General features: G+C 35.1%; 4 protein-coding genes and 2 non-coding genes across 9 annotated transcripts; 5 read left to right on the forward strand and 1 right to left on the reverse strand.

The window, feature by feature from the left end:
- The first annotated feature begins 1,818 nt into the window (after positions 1-1,818).
- LOC103843684 (zinc finger protein MAGPIE) lies at positions 1,819-8,444 on the forward strand. Its single transcript, XM_009120440.3, has 3 exons — positions 1,819-6,294; positions 6,490-6,886; positions 7,358-8,444. The coding sequence occupies exons 1-3, from the start codon at positions 6,150-6,152 to the stop codon at positions 8,286-8,288; spliced, it is 1,473 nt and encodes a 490-aa protein (XP_009118688.1). The 5' UTR covers positions 1,819-6,149; the 3' UTR covers positions 8,289-8,444.
- Positions 8,445-9,885: 1,441 nt separating this feature from the next.
- On the forward strand, positions 9,886-13,636 carry LOC103843685 (protein TPX2). Its single transcript, XM_009120441.3, has 16 exons — positions 9,886-10,299; positions 10,372-10,513; positions 10,591-10,849; positions 10,939-11,052; positions 11,124-11,219; positions 11,308-11,460; positions 11,547-11,609; positions 11,682-11,762; positions 11,833-11,988; positions 12,059-12,190; positions 12,273-12,353; positions 12,440-12,726; positions 12,805-12,913; positions 13,001-13,060; positions 13,152-13,246; positions 13,322-13,636. Exons 1-16 carry the CDS (start codon positions 10,161-10,163, stop codon positions 13,446-13,448), a joined length of 2,094 nt encoding a protein of 697 aa, XP_009118689.2. The 5' UTR covers positions 9,886-10,160; the 3' UTR covers positions 13,449-13,636.
- Positions 13,637-13,878: 242 nt separating this feature from the next.
- LOC103843686 (MATH domain and coiled-coil domain-containing protein At2g42460-like) lies at positions 13,879-16,025 on the forward strand. Of its 4 annotated transcripts, none has more exons than XM_009120442.3 (5): positions 13,879-14,125; positions 14,595-14,730; positions 14,821-14,981; positions 15,055-15,266; positions 15,359-16,025. In XM_009120442.3, exons 2-5 carry the CDS (start codon positions 14,639-14,641, stop codon positions 15,884-15,886), a joined length of 993 nt encoding a protein of 330 aa, XP_009118690.1. In that variant the 5' UTR covers positions 13,879-14,125; positions 14,595-14,638; the 3' UTR covers positions 15,887-16,025. The 4 variants fall into 4 exon arrangements, with proteins under 4 accessions (XP_009118690.1, XP_009118692.1, XP_009118691.1 ...); XM_009120444.3 differs by having other exon boundaries at positions 14,626-14,730; XM_009120443.3 differs by having other exon boundaries at positions 14,639-14,730.
- Positions 16,026-16,430: 405 nt separating this feature from the next.
- On the reverse strand, positions 16,431-20,133 carry LOC103843687 (switch 2). Its single transcript, XM_009120445.3, has 5 exons — positions 19,469-20,133; positions 19,251-19,357; positions 17,204-18,779; positions 16,934-17,120; positions 16,431-16,840 (listed from the first exon to the last, which is right to left on the reverse strand). The coding sequence occupies exons 1-5, from the start codon at positions 19,856-19,858 to the stop codon at positions 16,506-16,508; spliced, it is 2,595 nt and encodes an 864-aa protein (XP_009118693.1). The 5' UTR covers positions 19,859-20,133; the 3' UTR covers positions 16,431-16,505.
- Positions 20,134-20,246: 113 nt separating this feature from the next.
- LOC117128752 lies at positions 20,247-20,331 on the forward strand. Its single transcript, XR_004452144.1, has one exon. It is a non-coding gene; the product is annotated as a small nucleolar RNA R32/R81/Z41 (small nucleolar RNA).
- Positions 20,332-20,482: 151 nt separating this feature from the next.
- LOC117128750 lies at positions 20,483-20,570 on the forward strand. The gene has a single exon (XR_004452142.1). It is a non-coding gene; the product is annotated as a small nucleolar RNA snoR31/Z110/Z27 (small nucleolar RNA).
- Positions 20,571-20,746: the final 176 nt, after the last annotated feature.

Genomic DNA, 20,746 nt, shown 5'->3' on the forward strand with positions numbered 1-20,746 from the left:
TAAAAAAATATGTGGACAACGAAATGTACTAAGAATATGTATCAGTATCAGGTTATATTTGCAACAGATTGTTTTCAATTGATGAAGATAGTTTCGCAATCAGAAAAATGACCAGCTTTTGCAAGTTATTTGGAAGATATTAAAATTTTGAAAGAATCTTTTTTAATTCATAGATCATTCATATACTGCGAATGCAGAATACAAAGGTGGATAGTCTAGCTTGTAGAGTCAGGAAACAACCGTTTTTTGTCTTTTACATAGATGTGGAATTATCAATATGGTTGGCAGAGTTAGTATGAATCTGTATATATTGATAATAAAAAACAAAATATGAAAAACCCATATATACAAATGCGTGACATTTATTTTGAACTATATTTGATGTGGTCTACTTTCAGTGATGAATCCGTTTTTTGTCGTTTACATGGAAGAGAATTACCAATATGGTTCGCAGAGTCAATATGAGTTTGTGTAATGAAAAAACCATATATACAAATGCGTGACATATTTATTTTGAACTATATTTGACGTGGCCTACTTTCAGTCATGAACCCAATAACATTTTAGTGACTTTTAATAAATTTATAATATATTACAAAAGATCACTTTTAAGTAATGATCAACAACTTTTTAATATGCCTTTACGAGCTCGAATGCATCAACCAACCATTATGGATGGAGGTGGGCCAAATTTGACCGTTTGGTAGCAATGTTAGAGCATCAGCAATGCTGAAACTCTCGATCTCGATAACCAAAGTAAGTTTTCTTATTATTTTATTACTTTTATTTTTTTTTTAACTAAAAAAAAAAAAGGAAGAGCTAATCGCGGGTCCCCACGTGGCGATGGGACCCGCATACAGTGAAGAATTTGTAGAAAATTAATCCTTATCTAAAGATTAATTTGGCACATACTTTTAAATATAATGGGTCCCACAGATTATTATAATAAGTTTAATGCTAAGGATTTTGTTAAAACTCACCATTGGAGGTGGTCTTAGATATTCCAAATAGAGTTTTCCAATAATTATTTATATATATGTAACATGAAAATGCAATATGTCCTCATCACTCAATGATTTGTTGTAAGATAATTCAAACAAAATCATGGAGAAGATTATCTTCTTTTGGTATGACTTGCTTAGCTAAATTCATGGTGATTTGCATAAAAAATTAATGGATATATTATCAAAATATAGTGGTAAAGCGTATAGTTTAGCTGACCATATGCTACTGGCTACATCGCAAAACATACTAATTGTGTAGTCACAAAAATATTATTATTAATTATGACTTGATGATTCATGGGAATCATACCTTTGACCAGACTCAACTGAAAGACAAATTTTAACCGTGGTATACACATGACAATGTTAAAAGGAATAAGAAATAAAAGCAATTTTTTAATCTTTACTTCTGAACTTTTAATCTCAACCAATAGTTGTAAATACATGTCACATGTATATATATTCGGTTAAGAGAATTTGATAGCTAAATAGATGACCATATTTGTGAACTATTTAAGTTCGTGTTGCATGTGTTAGTTAAGGGCGTAAACAATCACTTGGTCCTATTTTTAGGTATTACTCTCTTTTTCTCACTTTACATTATGGACAGTTTCAATCAACTTTGTGGAAAATAGTTGGAAAGCGTTACTTTAGCTTTTAATTACTTTTATGACCTATGTTCAAAAAAAAAAAAAAATTACTTTTATGACCCATGAAAAAAGAATCTTGTAGATATCCTTTTTTTTGGGGTAAATTTTTTTTGTAAATATCATTTTTCAGTTTTCACATATAATTGCACGTATCGAACGTAACCAGTTTCATCTCATAAGTTTACCATAACATGAGTTTTTCTTTTTGCTAACTAAAGAATTGAATACCATAATTTATTTGGACAATAACCGGTTGCTAGATCTCTTTCCACATCTGCTGAGACTCGAATACGGTGCTCCGGGTGCCATAACATGAGTTTCTCTAAATGTGTATATAAACACATAATTAACTAACTTGTGGGTATCCATATAATTTCATGTAATTTATGAAAGTATAGGCATATTCTTTGTAAATGAATACCATACATATTATGATAAATATATTGAGAAAATATATATTATGAAATTGCATATTAAATATTTTCTAAATAAAAAGTAAGTAATATAATTTTATTTGTAAGTTAATTCCGGTATTAAACATAAATTAGTTAAAATAATAATAGTGATAATTCCTTACAAATATGTCCTTTTAAATATACACATATATTTAGCATTTTGTGTTATCAAGCAACATAACATGCATTCATCCATTCTTTCTTCTTCTTGTTGCTGCTTTCATTGGATTAAGCAACAATGCACTCTAACAGTTTAAAATATATAACGGAAAAGAGTAAAGTTAAGGTGGTTGGAAAAAAAGTTGTTTTTGGATAAGCTGATCCTCTGTTAGTCAATGCTTTTTACAACCATTACCAGCTCTTTCCCATGGTAAACATTTTTTCTTTTGTTAATAAATACATTTAACATTTTAATTTTTTTTTAAAATAAAAAAACGATAAAATAAATAGACGATTTTGATTTGCGGAGTGTCAATATCAAATTTGACGGAAAATGTATTGGATTGGTCGTCTGATTAAAAACAAGAAGGCCATTATCATCCACTAAGTGACATATGTATACTTTAAGTCTAATCATATCTCCATTATGTCTTTGTTTTTATTTCATATATCGCCAAGTTTCTATGCTATGTTGTGGATCTATACTTTGTCTTCTTTGAAATGTCGTTTATTGCATAATGTCTATCTACGACTACACATACGTTTAATACAGGTATATATATAAAATTGTATACACATGTCTCTATGGCTTAAACATCTCCTAGATCGTGATTTTTCTAGTGCCCTCCCAAGAATAAGTATGGATTCTAGCTACTGTTGTTTTATGTAAATCCATGTTACGACTTTTTGGTCTATGGTAATATTATTCGACGTTTACATATAAACATGTGCATATTTAGGCGTTCACCTTCAACTAGTGACAGTTATAAAGAAATGTGCATACTTGTTAGCGAAAACCATTATACTATGAGATTTATTCAAAAAAAAAAGTTGAACAACCACGCATTAATATAACGAATTTTAGAAAGTTTTTTTTTTAACAACTCCTTTGTTAATTTTATATAACAATGGTGCCTTGATTGGCACTATTTATAAAGAAAAACACTAGGTGACAAAGAAAGTTGATATTCTATTATTCTGAGTATTTTCCATAAAAATGATTAATCAATGCAGCAGACTAATTCGTCCCTATTATTTAGAGCGTTTTCAATTAAAACATTTATTATATATATGAATGTTTCTTACACTTTGGGGAGTTTATGTAAGATATAAATATTGCACTTTTATGAATTAAAAGCATGTCGAATCTTAGGAGGGAGAAAAACGAGTCTGCTCATGCATGTTAATATACACAACAAACTAATTCTTACAGTTTGAAAAACTAAATTTGATTTCTAACAATTTTTAATATACTTTACCGTATATGGCGTTTTATTTTAAGTAATTCTTTTTTTTTTGGTACAATTTATTTTAAGTAATTCTTGCTGGTGCATTCTCCTTATGGGATTGTTATCAGTTTTATTTGCTAACTAGGTTTGTAAATGGGGTCCTTGTAAATGTAACTGTAACTAAATCACAATACTGACTGTACAAATTCAAAATTAATACTTTTGATATTTAAATGGTATGAGCTATTGAACTGTCAATATATATACAGCAAGATTTATTTTTATTTTGTTAGAGACAAAACTAAGTTTATTATATTGACTATAATTTGTATAAGCGCCGTTGATCAAATTCGAATACATGTAGTTTTTTCATTTCGGATCTAAATATGCATAATTAAATACATATCTTCTTTGTTGGTTTAAATATATTAAATACATATGTTATTTTATCATTCTCTGGATACAAACGCGTTTTAACTATATATTAAACGCGTTTCTTTATAGTTTAAAATCCCGTTTGTTTATGTGCCTATATTTATGTGCATGTGAATCTTGATTATTTGATAAAGGGAAGAATATATTACTATATTATAGTATAATGAAGTCTCGAAAAATTAGGGGAATATTCTAGTGCCGCCAAAGTTCAAGAAGAAAAATCCAAAACTAAGACATTAAATAAATATAAATAATATTTTATAGGAATCTTAAAACATGATTACAGTATGATTAAAGTGGAAATTACATAAAGAAATAGTAACAAGTCAGCCCACAACCTGACGACCTCTCGCCCTTCCAAAAATTCACCTGCATTTTGACAGTTATATGTCTCTTAGCTTCTTTCAATTAACTAACACATCGTAATTATTTTACTTTTCAGCTAGGAGGTATAAAAGCACATATATAGTTAATTAACTTAATTTTGTTTGAAAAGCGATATGATCCAGATTGATATATAAAAAAAATTAGATTTTAGAAGTATGAAGTATTGATCTACTTGTAGCACGTATAAAAATTATAATACTAAGTATGAATTCTATTCTACAAATCATTTTTCTAATGTAAAATAGTTTAAATAGCACTTTTAAAAATATTATGATTCATAGTCCTCACATTGTATTAACTAAGTTAATAAAATATGAAAGGAAAAACACTTTGATATATTGGAAGAAAAAAACTTTGCTAAAGAAAAAGGAAAAGGGAACATTGCAAAAAGATACTTGTAAAAAAGCATGAAAAAGATACTCGTATCTACTAACTTTATTCTCAATTCTAGAGAGCATTCACATTTTTTAGTTGTTAATGTTTTTTTCCTCACAGAAATAAGAAAATGATGTAAGAAAATTCCCAATACTTTTTTAACTGTGATTTGATCTTATTTGGTCAAATATAAATGTTCTAAATGGCAAGAATAATTGTTTGAATTCAGTTTAAAATACTTTGTTTATCAATTAAAAGGGAGACTAGAAAAAGAAAATCGAATATTTAAAGTGGGGGTATGCCCTTTTTCAAAAAAAAAAAAAAAAGTGGGGGTACTTGAAAGGAAGAGTTTATAATGTCGCATGGTTTTTGTTTTCACTGTCCACCAGACGATTATTCTCTTTTGCCTATTTAGGTTCTTGAATGACTTGTCGTATGTTGTTGGATTTACCTCATCAGCACGTGCATGGATACACGTGCATTGCAGGTTTAGTTCTCAGCAAACGAAAGATGTAACCATCGCCGTTGGATCTGTTTGCTTCTTTGACCACCCTTAATTTACGGAAATGTAAATCTCAATCAGTCAATTATGAAAAGGATCAATAAAGCGTTGGCTCTCATATAAACTGTAACAATCATTTTAATTGTTTAAAGTATAACATATTCAACTATTTAATTTAGTTATTTTTTCAAAATTTAATCCATTATTCAACTTCTAGCCACATAATTATTGATGCCTTTGGCCCGATCCTTACAAAAACTTTATCCAAACCTAATTGATATGAAAATGTTTTTATATTGTATCGTTATCGCATATACATCATGATTGTACTGAAAAATATAACACTAAGAGAATCTATAATGAGAAAAGAAGGAAATTGACAGGAATATCAGTTACAAAAAAAAAAAAAATTGACAGGAATATGAAAAAGCAAATAAATACGAGAAAATAATTAAGGCTAAATAAATAATGAGATCATCACACCAAATAGAAAAGGCAGACATAGTAACTTTCTGTGTGTCATGACGCACTGCCACTTCCACTGAAAAAAAGCTAGTAGTATCAAATATTGAAGATAATAGTAGTCAGGTAAATTTTATAGAGTTAAGTTCCACCGCCATTAACTTTTAACTAATAAACAGATAAAAATAGGGAAATATATGTTTAATTATAAATGAAAATGGCTGCGACAGTTTGATCAAGGTGCTTATATATATGAAAGATGAATAATATTTTTTATCACACATATTTGCTTAACTGTGTAGGGTGGGTGTGTGCCTATATAAGTAAACAACCAATATAACTTCTCTTTTGTATTATCCTCTCATTCTAATTACATAAGATTCTAAGTGCTTCTGGTCTTTTTGTTCTCTCTTAATTTTCCTTTAAATCTCATCTCTAATCTTAACTTTCTCTTTTGTATTTCTCAACAAAACTTTCGTCCAGAGGAAGTCATGACAGCTGAAGAACATACAATCTCTAGTAGTGGAGGATATGTCCAAAACTTATCAGCAACTGATCATGTCGATCATCGTCATGAACATGAACCCTTTAATCCTCCTCTTGCCAAGAAGAAGAGAAACCTCCCTGGAAACCCTGGTAATAATTAAATAACTAAGTTTAATATATAGACCACTACCTAAAACCCTAATTAAGAAAAAAAGAAAAGAAAAGAAAAGTCATCTTCTTGATCTGGTTTCTTCTTCGATCTTGAACTACAAAATTTCATGCACTCTTCCATACAATCTATTATCAAGATCACAAAATATTGATTAATTAATTCGATCTCTACAGATCCAGAAGCTGAAGTCATAGCTCTATCTCCAAAAACACTTATGGCCACAAACCGTTTCCTCTGCGAAATATGTGGAAAGGGTTTTCAAAGAGACCAGAATCTACAGCTTCACCGTCGAGGTCACAACCTCCCATGGAAGCTAAAGCAGAGGACAAGTAAAGAAGTAAGGAAACGAGTGTATGTGTGTCCGGAGAAGAGCTGCGTCCATCACAATCCGACAAGGGCACTTGGTGACCTTACAGGAATCAAGAAACATTTTTGTCGCAAACATGGCGAGAAGAAGTGGAAGTGTGGCAAATGCTCCAAGAGATATGCAGTCCAATCTGATTGGAAAGCTCATTCAAAGACTTGTGGGACTAGAGAGTATAGATGTGACTGTGGTACTATTTTCTCCAGGTATTTAATAGATCTTTACATTTCTTAATTCATCACAGTATTATAATATTGGTATACTCATGATCAGTTTGCATTCAAACATCTGATTTAACTGTCTAATTAGTATAGTTAACTGATACTGTTGAGTTAGTATTTTTCTTTTTTCTTTTTGGAAACTCATGCTAAACATATAAATTAAACTACATACCTTTTAAGTCAACTATATATGTACTGCAATATCACTGGATACAAACAAATTTTGGTTTTATTATGTTGTTTGTAACTAAGATAAGATAAGTTTATTTTGTTGTTGTTGTCTTGTTGGAAGTAGCACTCGTAGGGTCTGTAACTAAATAACTTGAAGAGTTTCTGAATATTTATTTGTCATTCTCCGAGCGTACGCACGTACGTGCTGCTTGTTTTCTTGAATAAGACAGTTTCTTGGATTGCCATATTTGATTAATTGTTGTCTGGTTAAATTTTTGAAAACAGGAGAGACAGCTTCATAACACATAGAGCGTTTTGCGACGCCTTAGCAGAAGAAACTGCTAGGCTAAACGCAGCTTCTCATCTCAAAAGCCCCACCGGTAATAATCTTAATTACCATTATCTTATGGGCACACTCATCCCATCACCACAACCACCACCGTCGTTTCCATTTGGAGCACCGCAACCGCAACATCACCACCACCCTTTTCCCATCACAACCACCACCTTTGATCAGCATCATCATCAAGACTCCATGCAACCTGCTTCTTCACTCTCTCTATGGATGGGAGGAAATGTTAATCATCATCAAGTGACCAACGAGGACTGTACGCAGCCGCAGTCACCGCAGGAGGATTATAACTGGGTTTTTGGGAACGCAAATAATAGCGGCGAGTTAAGCGATTCACTCATCACACGTGAAAATATCAATATGGCTGCCCATAATGAAAACGCAAACGCGGTTACTTCTCTTTCCGTGCCTTCTCTTTTTAGCAACGTCGACCAAATGAGACAAGACGCAAACGTAGCGGTCGCAAATATGTCGGCAACTGCGTTACTTCAAAAAGCGGCTCAAATGGGCGTCACTTCTTCTACTCCGACCACCACCAGCGACCAGTCAGCGTTTCTTCAGAGTTTTAAGTCGAAAATCTCCGACCAGAGTCCGAATGTAGAAGATGGTGGCAGTGACAAGTTCTTCGCATTGTTTGGATCGAACAGTGTCGGCTTAATGAGTAACAATGGTCTTGGTCACGAGATCGTGAACCCTAGAAATGGCGTTACGGTCGTTACGGGGATTGATGAATTACAGAATTACCCTTTGAAGCGTAGAAGAGTTGAGAATGGGGATGCATTAGGAGGAGGGCAAACTCGAGATTTCCTTGGAGTTGGTGTACAAACAATGTGTCGTTCATCTTCTATCAACGGATGGATTTAAAAGTTGAAACACTTGTAATGGATTTTTCTACCTTATTTATAAGAACTTATCAAAGCTGTTTGTAACTTTGTTTAGGGATTGTTAGTGAAAGTAGAATTTGTATTGATTGTTAAAATTTTCAAATTCTATTGGTATATGTCAATGAGTTTTAACATTCTTGCTAAATTCTAGGTGTTATTGATTTGCTTATTGTCTAATGATAAATAAAATCCGTAGTTGTTCGTCTTTGATTAATTTAAAGATTTTAGATATTTCGTAATGTACATTAATTATTAATTATTTCTCTGAACAAAATTTAAACTTAACTTAAAGAACATTCGTGGTATAGTGATAAGAATTACCCATTGACTACATTCAATACAGATTCCTGATTAATTTAACAAACTAATTTGATTAATACTTTCAACCAGTTTTGGGGTTAAAATCTTTTTACTTTTATGCAAGATATATTATTATACATCGCAAACTATGACATTCAACATGATCATGTCTTAAAATAGAGTCTACATTCACACATTAGAAAAGAGACTACACTACCTAAAGACAAGCATTGTTAATTACAATATATTGGTATTATATCGTTAAAGAAAAACTAAGATTCATGCATACTCATTAGGTCAGAAAGGTCTTTGATTTGCTTTCACAAATAAATACTTTAAAAATAAAAGGGTATGTACGCATTGTATTTTGTATAAACATAACACAAAGAGTGCATTGAGAAGTGGTGGGGACAAAAGGAAAGATGAAGGCTTTTTGTGCTGAATAATTCTAGCTTAACTCGCAGGGCAATTCATAGTGGAAGATAATAATAAGAAAATATAAATGAAGATGAAGAGAGATAGAAAGTATAAAAGAGACACAGGTAATGTTTTCATTATTTATTTTTAAATCTAGCTATTTCGCTAGCTAGAGTTGAAAAACTATCTCAATGTGTACATCTGTTATCTGTCAATCATCACATACGCATTGCCAAAAACTATTTGGAACAATCAGTGTCGATGATTTTACTTTTGGAAAAGGTTTCCTTCTTTGAATCATACCAAGGAATGGGTTTTCACCCTATCCGGTTAGACCATGCGCTTGGTCTAACCGTGCATTGATCAAGTAAGTAGCAGGCACTGTAAAAATGGCGATGAATGATAAAGTATACACTAACCATAAATTGATTTTCTACCATAACTCGAAATAATGAATAAGAATTTACAATCAATTTTGAGTAATAGAATAGATGTTTGCTGCAAAAAATAAAATAAAATAAGAATTTACAAAATACAAAAGAAATAATTTATGTATTATTTGTTTTTTTGTATATTTTATATTTTTGGTGTGCTTCAGTTTAACATTGTGATCAGTACAAACTTAACATTATGTTTTCTAAAGGGTTCATAACTGTTTCTGAAAGGTTTAGAACTGTTTTTAAAGGTTGGAGAATAGTTTCCGACCGGTTTAGAACTCTTTTTGAAATGTTTATAACTGTTTCTAATGGGTATAGAATCTCATTACTATGCTATTTACACATTGTTTCTAATATATTTGAGTAAATATATTTAAAGTAAAAAAATTAAAATTATAAAAAAAAAACCTAATCAACAAGAGTTGATATAAGGGGGAAGCTTGAAAACGACATAGTTTCAAGGATGAATAAGAAGATTGGCTGGGAAATATATAGCCGTTAGAGATCAAGAAACGGATATATAATTAATAAAAAAGGAAAAAAAGAAAAAAAAGGCCGTTGAGAGAAAGAACACACTCTCCTGTATTCAATTAAAAGCTTTATGACCGTTGTGATTATTATTATACATTCCCCTCTGAAAAAGAAGGATCCAAGAAGAACCCTCTAAGTTGTGCGATTCGATTCGATTCTTCCCTCTCATGGAAGGAACAACGATGATCGAGCAGACGTATGAGTTCTGTGCGCCGCGATGGTTTGATTTCGTTATTGGAGAGACGGACGACGAGGCTCGCCGAGCAGAGCTCTGGTTCGAATCCGCTTTAAGCTGTGCTCCTTCTCGTAAGTTTCGATGTCTCAGATCTGTAACTTAGTTCTGATTTGTAGCTAAAGGTTTAATCTTTGTGTGTGTAGCATCGGTTCCAAGAATCAAAGCAAGGAGATCATTCAAGGTAGAGGCAATGTGCAACTTCAATGAAGAAGAAGAGGCCAAGAAAGAAGATGTTAGTCCAATTAAGCCATCTCACAGCAGCAGCTCCAAGGACTCTGATGCAAGGTTACTTATGCAGTTTTGTGTAATGATGTTTGTGTGAGGCTGATTCTAAGACTCCTTCTTCTTGTTTCATTCAACAGCGACAAGGAGAACATTATTGCTCCTCAAGCCTGCACACCAAAACCACTAGGAGGAGACTCAGTTTCCCTTAAGAAGCAGCAAACTGCTAGAAAGATGGCTAGCCTGCTGAGGAATCCCAAAGGAAGTCATCAGAAAAGTGTGTTGACGATTAGGGAAACGAGTGTTAAGAAGAACATGGTTGCTGCTGCCACTACCAATCTGATTCAGGATAATCAAGCCATCAAAAGGCAAAAGCTAGACGATGGAAGATCAAGACAGGTGTGAGCCAATCTTTTTTTCAATAGCATCAAGCTTATTAACTCCATATCTCAAAAGCTTTACTCTTCTGATCATTGGTTTATCTTTAGATTCTCAATCCAAAACCAACGACTCTACTTCATAAGACAAGACAAGGTCTAGTCAACACAGGTTTCAACGTATGTCCTGAAGTCACTAAGCAAACTCAGAAGGAGAATAGAAAGGTATGAGTTGGATACTTATTATAAAGTTTCGGACAGACGCTGGTTGTTAACTTTTGTGTTCACTTTTAAAGGTTTATGTCCGTGAGAGAGTTGAGCCTTTCATATCAACTGCTGAGTTGATGAAGAAGTTTCAAACAAGCACTCATGCCAAGGCTTCTCTTCCACAGGTAAACAAACAAAGAGACCTCCTGATAGTTTCTTTCTCTGATTCCTTTTAATTAACTTCCGGGACGGTGTGATGTTTTCTTTGTGCAGAACCGAACTAAGCTCACACTGACAAGACCTAAAGAGCCAGAGTTTGTGACATCTCAACGAGCACGTCCTTTAAGAGTGAAGAGCAGTGCAGAGCTTGAGGAAGAGATGCTGGCAAAGATTCCCAAGTTTAAAGCTCGTCCTGTCAACAAGAAGGTAATGCATTTTGCTTTCACTGTGTTATGTAAAACCTCAGAAAGTAAATTTAAAACAAAAAGAATTAATTCTCTTGTTTGATGCAGATTTTGGCAGCTCCAGCTTTGCCTGCGCCACAAAGAAGCACACCACATCTACCAGAGTTTCAGGTAGAGACTATCATCATTTTAGAAATGAATCTTTTATTTGATCTACAAGAGGCTCATATCTTACCGTTGCAGGAGTTTCATCTTGAAACAATGGCTAGGGCGAACCAACATGCAGAGACATCTTCAGTAGCTTCAACACAAGTGTCTAAGCAGGTATGAAACTTCTTCTTTGCCTATGTGGTCACCTCGTTTCATGCCATCTGATTATTTCTTGCACTCACAGCATAATGACTGGAAGCCTCACCTAACTGCACCAAAGCCCCCTGTGCTCCAAACAATGCTAAGAGCTCGTCCTACTAAAGCAAAAACTACTGCGGAACTTGAGCAAGAGGAACTAGAGAAGGCACCAAAGTTCAAAGCAAAACCTTTGAACAAAAAGGTACTAACTACTTCATATATATATTTATCTCAAGATATCTAACTTGGAATCAAATAAACTCATCATCCAGATATTTGAAAGCAAAGGAGAGATGGGGATCTTTTGTAACACCAAGAAGCACATCACCATACCTCAAGAGTTCCACTTTGCTACAGATGAGAGGATATCCAAACCGAACTCTGTCTTTGATGCATTTGACAAGGTAGATTTCAACTTAACATAACCTGTTTTAATTAATGCAAGTGGTTATGTTCCATGTTTGACACAACTTCTTCTTGTGTCAGCTCTCATTGACCTCTGAATCTTGCCATGAAAAGCCTCTACCAAGGATCACTGCTCCAAACCCCTTCAATCTAAGGACAGAAGTATGTATTTTTTACCCACTAGCAACTTCTTTGACTGACCACCAATTTTTACTGACAGTTCTTTTAACTACTTTGTGGCACTCCAGGAACGAGGCGCTGAGAAAGAGAAGAAGTTTGTAATGGAAGTCACAGAGAAACTGATAGGAGATGAGAGGGCAAGAGTTCCAAAAGCAACCCCATATCCTTACACAACCGACTATCCCGTGGTACCACCAAAACCAGAACCTAAGCAATGCACAAAGCCAGAACCGTTCCAGTTAGAGAGTCTAGTGAGGCATGAAGATGAAATGAGAAGAGAAATGGAAGAGAGAATGAGAATGGAGAGAGAAGAAGCTCAGAAGAGGCTCTTCAAAGCACAACCAGTTATAAAAGAGTAAGTAACCAACCTACTGCCCCTTTTGTCCAGGAACTTTATCAATGTTTTCAAAAAGCTAACTATAGATGAACACAGGGATCCAATCCCTGTTCCAGAGAAAGTACGTAAGCCACTCACAGAGATTCAGGCGTTCGACCTCCATGTAGAGCATCGAGCTGTTGAGAGAGCAGACTTTGATCAGAAAGTAAGCTTTTCAGTCACTTCAACAATAAACAACATGCTTACATAACCTCTTGAACTGACGTTATTTATCATTCTATTGGAACACCAGATCAAAGAGAAAGAGAATCAGTACAAGAGATACCGTGAAGAGAGTGAAGCTGCAAAAATGGTATGCAACAAAACACACTCAACTTGTTACATATATAATATCTCACTAAACTTTGCTGAAGTGTAAAACAATACTTGAAAACATCTATCAGGTGGAGGAAGAAAGGTATCTGAAGCAAATGAGAAAGACGATGGTTCCTCATGCCAGACCTGTGCCTAACTTCAACAAACCCTTCTTCCCTCAAAAGTATGTTTCTTCAAAAAGAACTGAACTCTCTTGTTTTTAGTACCATATTGCTTAAAAACTTCATGTCACACACAGGTCCAACAAGGAGACAACCAAACCAAAATCTCCCAAGCTTAGAGTGATCAAAAGAACCGAGAGAAGAAAGATGATGGTTCGTCCAGTGACTGCAGCTACAAGTGCTTCGGCTGGTCAGATGAGATAGTTTGTAGATGAGACATGTTCATGAATGCTTGAACCTGCATTCCCTTTGTACATTTTGATCTATTCAGTACTAATTTTTCCTTTGTAATCTAAGTACTAACTAATATTGTAGAAGTACTTCCTCTTATGTATCCTGATTCAAAATTGTTTTACCTTGAAAAAGATTTATCTTAATGATATAAAGCTCTCTTCATCCTTGACGCCAACATAAAACAGGATAAACACTCTGAATGTTATGTTATGTTAGAGCATATCAGTTAAATTTTCATTCATGTACACATTGTTTGAATCACTTGCTCCAACTTCTATCTGAAAGAAATTGTTATGGGCCATTTTTCTCTTTTGAGTATCAGTTTGGTGGGCCTTTAGTGTCAAAAAATATCCGTATTTTTAAAATGACAAAAATCTAAAAATTATGTTTTGTGGTTTCACTGTTTGCGTCAGCAACTTTTTACAGAGGCAAAAAAAACCCATTTAACTCAACGGTTGAAACTACTTTGTGAAATAAAACGGATGGTCGAGATTGATGCGAGAGAAAACTCAACATTTATTATTATTGCTTTTGACCTAGATTGTGACGCCGTTCACCTTAACAAAAAAAAAGAAAATGAGACGAATCATTGTTGACCTTTTTTAACTTGAAACCTTACGAAAACTCTCTGTCACCGCTTCAATTAGGTATAACTCATCGTCTCTTTTATATTTTTGTGTGACTGTTTTGTTTTCGGATTTCTGATGGCTTATTTGGAACACGTGTCTATTGTTAAGCTGTAAAAGTACCAATACAAAAAGTGTTATTACATGATGAACAGACACGTTTGATTCATAGTACATCAGTTTTATTTTATTTTTTGGTCAAAAGTACATCAGTTTTATAGAATGGATAAATATTGCTTTAAAATGTATTATTAATTAATTTTCACTTTTGTAACATTTTACTGATTTGTTAATGTACTTAAAATTTTAATTTTAAACAAATTTTTTAACTAAAATATTTTGATATATTTGTTAAAGCTGATTAATTATGTTATTACAAATTATTTTAATATATACAAGCTTTTGAGATGGATGAGAAAAAAAAAGAAAATTTTGAGATATATATATATATATACTGAGATATATATATTATGCATGAATTGAAAACAAGAAATCAAAACTAGCGGATCAATATTTTTAAGGAGACATCTACAGATGGAGCATACCTTGAGTTGGGTGATTGAAAACTTCTCCGAGAAGAATGATGTGATAAGAACTGCTGACTTCTCAATCAGCGGCTGTGAATGGTAAATATATAGGAAAAAACAAAATCACATTCTTTTTTTTGGCTGAGTTTTATTATTATTTTCTAACATGTAAAAAGGGTTTTCTCCTAGGTGCGTTTGTGTGCATCCCAAGGGTACGGCTGGCTCTGATCACTTGTGTCTGTACCTGCACGTTGTGAATACAGATTCATTGAGTCTTGGATGGAAAAGGAGAGCTAGTTATTGCTTTGTTTTGTTGAATCAGTCCGGAAAAGAGCTATTCAGATCAGCTGGTAAATTATATCAAACATGTTACTTAGTGATGATTATCTGATTGATTTACTAAGAAGATGAAAAATCTTGCAGAGGACAGCAGATGCACATTGTTCTGCAGTGAGATCTTATCCTGGGGTTACAATAAGACGCTGCCTCTTTCCAAGCTCCAAGAAAAAGGGTTTCTGAAGAAGAACAAACTAACCATTAAAATCTACATCAAAGTCCTTGAAGTTGTTCATCAAGGAAAGTCAACTGAGAATGAGATGTTAGATTACCGTGGTTTTCAGATCCCTGCTTCTCAAGTAAGTTAACCCTAATCTTTAATAAATAAATCCCATTTGTTAATGATTAGCATAACAACATCCTCTCTCTCTCTCTCACACTGTTTTGGCAGATTGTACTACTGAACAAGAATGTACCTTATGACCCAAACCATTCAGTAGATTTCGAACCAGAGAACCAAGCGGTCAAAACAAAGTACAGGAATCTCCTCCGCATCGTCGAAACACTGAGCAAGCCTCCACAGAGCTTGTCTTTGGCTCAACTATGCAAAGCTCAAAGCGAGGTGAATGCGCTGGAGGAAGCAGGCTTCAAGCTCGACTGGTTAAATTCAAAGATTGAGGAACTTTCCTTGGAGTGCAAGAAAGAACCACTTTCTGATGGATCTAGGGTCCGACAACTCGAGGATAGGGTCAACAATGTGGAATTGACTCTGTGGGATCTCAAAGTTGAACTGGACAAGGAGAAGGTTAAATCTGCTGCTGCCGCTGCTTCTGCCGCTACCGCTGCAGCTGCTGCTTCTGCCGCCGCTGCTGCTGCTGCTTCTTCCGCTGCCGCTGCTGCTAAAGTTTCTTCGTTTCCGTTTATAGATTTTATCATAAAAAGGTTCTTTCTCTCTTGCTTCTCATTCTCAAAATACTAGGATCATCTATGTTTTAATACTCATCATGGCTTTGTGGATTTTCCATCCAAAAACATCATAATTGGTTAATGTGTTGTGATCCCATCAACTTTTGAAGGATGATTCTTCGTTTCCGTTCTTATCAAGCAAATTTGAATTATTTTTCTTTTCTTTTTTTTTGTCATTATCTGCCTTGTTCTTTTCACTTCCCATTTGAATTTGAATTTATTATATTACAATCACATTCAGTTCTAAAATATTATAATCTCCATTCTCCACAAACAAAATATGATAAACACTTAAATTAATAAATAATCAAAGTTATTAACAATAAATATATGAGCAATATAACTTGTAATTTCATTTGTATAACAAAGGGTAAAACACCAAAAAAAAAATTGTTTTAATAGTATTGATGTATGTGTGTGTGTTTTTTTTTAATTACGAGAAGGTTTAGGCCAAAGCCCTAATCCCCCACACCCGAACTTCAGCATGTAATATTAGTTTGTCCCGGTGGTCATTCGAACTAATGACCTCTGGACATGTCCCTTTCTAGCTGAGCTAATGTCCTCTAGTAAAATGATTGCATTTAACAAGTATGTGTGCGCATCTTATATACAGTTAATTAGCCAAATCTACATCAGGAAGTCTGATACTTGACTCTGTCTGAAAATTCTTGAAGTAACTTCTCTCTAACAAATGGAGAAGCTGACAATACCCATCTACTAAACTCCATTATCTCCATACCTTTAAACTCAGCTAACATCTTGTACTTCTCTCTTTTCCGTTCCCTCTTTGAAAAAGACATACCTTCTTCCTCTTCACTACCACCTTTTCTCTTTTTCTTCTTCTTATGATCCGCACACTCTAAGTTCTCATTGCTGTCACCCTCTCCATTGAACCTCTGAGATGATGTTGATGTTGCTGTCCTTCCACCGTTGATGATATCTTCATTTCGATGTGCATACACAATGCCTATTCAAATAGTCACACAAGCCAGAGCAAAGATTCATAAGACCACAAAAAAATATTCAAGCAGAGAAAAGTACACATCAGTCTTATTCTTACCCAAGTCTCCAAGCATAGGTTCCTGTGTTTCCTGTTTAGAAGAGCACAAGATTTCCTCTTCATCATCTGAAACACCTTTCTTACTATCCTTACGCAATTCAACGATCTCGCTAGTGAATAGCTTATCAGAGAGATCACGGAAAAGATTTGAGATCCCAAATAACTCCCCTTGAAACTCTTTACAGTCCTGATCACAAAAACGAACCACAACATTAGATCTCTTTAATGAAACTAAACCGATTTAAAACTATATATTTGTTTATATGTTACCTGAACTCCTTCAAAGTACCTAGTCTCCATCTTCCCTGCAACTGCAATGTTCGAAAGCTGTTGTTTGTACACTTGTCTTGTATAAACCAGCTCCTCAAGGGAACCAGCAGCCAACAAACGAAAAACCACAACATGACGTTTCTGTCCATACCGAAACGACCTGTCTTGCGCTTGCAAGTCATGAGAAGGGTTCCAGTTCGGATCAAATATAACCACACGGTTGGCACTCACAAGGTTTAGTCCCAATCCACCAGCTCTAGTTGATATCAGAAAGACCTGTTTGCTAGGACTCGCGTTGAAATCATCTACAAGAGACTGTCTCAGATTAGTCGGAGTTGAACCATCAAGTCTAGCAAAACTATAGCCTTTCCTAATCAGAAACTTCTCAAGTATGTCCAGCATCCTGACTGAGTAACTGAAGAGAAGTATCTTATCACCCTTTGAGATCCAAGAAGCCATCAGCTTCTCCAAAGCTCTCATCTTCCCACAGTGTTTCACATCACTCAGGTCCATGAAGCTCTCGCTCGCCGCAACGCCTCCCGCTAGATCAATATCTGATCCAAACACTGCAGATACAAAGTCTGCGTCCTTCTTCTGCTTCTCCGGTTCATCTCTAGCGTTCGGTTTGACAAGCTCAAGATGATTGCTCACCTGCTGAAGCTTCACAAGGCAGGGAAGGACCAAGCAGAAAGGGCATGAGTCACAACCGTCTGGACTGTCTCTGTGGATGTAACTCCAGATAGGTCCATCAGGAACAATCCTTCTACAGCACTCTGATTGCTTGAGGGGGCTTCCACAAGCGCAGGGTTTGTCTTTATTCACAAGACATTGTATCTCCGGGAGCTGCAGCATTCTTTGGTAGACGCGTTTCTGCAGCTCGCTCATCTGACAGAAGACTACGTTGTCTTCCTTCCCCATCATCAAATGCCCTATGGTCTCCTCCTTCGTCCTCCTCAGCATGTACTTACTCAGAACACTGACAAGATGTTGTTTCCTCTTCTCTGCAATGTGGACAAATCTCTCCGGAGCCGTTGCTCTCTGCCCTTGCTTTAGAGGTTCATCATAGTACTCTCGGAAATGCTCACGAGTTCCCAGAGATCCCGGCGCTACCCACTCAAAGAGGTTGAAGAGCTCGGTGATCTTGTTCTGCATCACTGTCCCCGTTAAACCGAGTCTTTTCTTGGTCTTGATCTTAAGACAAGCCTCGTAGAGTTTAGACTTTTCGTTCTTTAAACGGTGCGCCTCATCAGCGATCACTATCTCCCAGTTAATCTCTGACAAAACAGGGCCTTGGATTCTAAATGTGTCGAAGCTGGTTACCAGTACCTCGACGCCACGGGCGTTGAGTTTCTCGAGAATGGTATCTCGGTTTGCTCCGTGGTAGACAGAGACCTTGAAGAAGCTGGCCCAGCGAGAAAACTCGCTCTCCCAGTTGTGGATGACCGAAGATGGGCAGATGATTAGTACAGGACCCTTTTGAGAGTCTGAAACAGACGTATCAGTACCAGCAGCGTCACTGTCTTTTCCATAAACTCCAGCAAGAAATGCAATTGTCTGAATAGTCTTTCCCAGTCCCCTGTGCCACAGCTATAGTTTTAAACTACACAAGAAGACTGCAACCAGGGCCATTTACACAGCGACACACAAAAATTCATCCTTTTTCCACTGAATCTATCAGTATCATGGTTTTAAACTACACAAGAAGATTCACAAGAAGACGAAAACAAGACCCATTTACAATGGTGACACACAAAAATTTATCCTTTTCCACTGAATCTATTAGTATAATGGTTTTAAACTACACAAGAACATTCTCAAGAACACTAAAACAAGACCCATTTACAATGGTGGCAAGCAAAAATTCATCCTTTTCCACTGAATTTATCAGTATAATGGTTTTAAACTACACAAGAAGATTCTCAAGAAGACTAAAACAAGACCCATTGTAAATGGTGACACACAAAAAATCATCTTTATCCACTGATTCTATCAGTATAATGTAAATAAAGTTGTAGCATTTTTCAAAACACAGCAAAGAAGAACTCACATGTCATCGCCAAGAATGCCACCATGGTTGTTTCTATAGAGATTAAACAGAAACTTAACTCCCTCTCGTTGATGTTCAAGCAATCTACAGTTGATAGAAGCTGGTACCTAAACCACATCACAACAAAAACAACACATTCTTAAAATTCAAAATCAAAATAACTTCGAGATGGGCCATTAAGACGTGAGCAAAGGTTAAGACTTTCGATAGAAACTAACCTGTATGATCGGGATTTCTCCGATTGATGACAGCACAAGCGGTTCGTACGGACCGGAGTAGTCAAATTCGACCCGGTTTAAACCGGGTCTCCCAAATTCAATCGATATTTCGTCATCTTCTTCATCAAATTTGATACTTCTTTTGTGGGTTTCTTCGGGAAGAAGATTGGAATCTTCGACCTGGGTATTTGAGATTCTGGATTCGTGTTTCGAGGGTAAGAAGTATGAATCGTCGAGACGGAGTAGCTGCTGCGAGAGAGACGATTTGGGAGGTTTTCTCGTCGGTTCCAACTCTTGGGTCGATGAGGTTTGGGACGACGATGATGATGATGACGGGAAAGTACTACATGGCTTCAAGGTCTGTTTGAAAGTGTGTAACAACGACGACATCGCTAATCGATCGCGTTGCCAGAGAGAGAGAAAGTCGAGTGCTTTCTTCGAGAAGTTGAAAAAAGTTGTATTTTTTAGAAAATTTAAAACTTATTTCCTTTTATTCGAGTTATTAGAAAATAAAAAGGCAAAAGGGAAATTAACATGTTCATTAAATCGGGAACGGTTTCGAGTAATGGGCCGACCAAACTAAGCCCAAACTGTACTTTTGTCCTAACATGGTTTTAGGTTTAGGGTTTCTTGTCCCTCTCCTGTATATATATCAATGTCTAATTCATATCTCCAGAGATAAGACGCCAATCTTCTTCTAATCACCTTTTAATTGATTTGTTCTCTCGACTCATTCGATTTCTTATTTGTCAATTATTTTGGTTTTCAAAACGTTTTGTTATGAAAGTGATGAAAGTTGTAGATAGGTGATGATCTTATGATCGATAAAAATTTCAACTCGCTACGTTCTTTCTGATTCTTACCAGTTTACTAATTTGTTTTCTTCAAAGTTCTTTTTTATTTGCTCCCCTGCTTCACCTTTTTTGTTGAAAGTTTTGTTTCCTCTCATGAAAAAAAAACTAACGATTTTGACTCGGTTCAATTGGATTTTGCTATTTTTGGAACATGGTAATGCTGGAGAAATGATGATAAATCAGTATAAATCTTAGGACACCTTCTGACACACCTGTGTATGAGAATGACGTGTTGTTCTGATCTTCAGTTACTTTTATTTTTCCCTTTTTGTCACCCCAGTACATTTTTTTTGTTTGCATATCCTTCAAACAATTACTTTTGTTAATTAAAATAGATGTTCATTCTTTCTTCAATTTGTTTCTGAGAATTTGATAATTCAAATCCTAATTGAGAGAGTATCTAGAAGTTTTCTAAAGCCGCAGT

The sequence above is a fragment of the Brassica rapa genome, chromosome A09, assembly GCF_000309985.2.
Source record: "Brassica rapa cultivar Chiifu-401-42 chromosome A09, CAAS_Brap_v3.01, whole genome shotgun sequence".
Taxonomy (NCBI): Eukaryota; Viridiplantae; Streptophyta; class Magnoliopsida; order Brassicales; family Brassicaceae; genus Brassica; species Brassica rapa.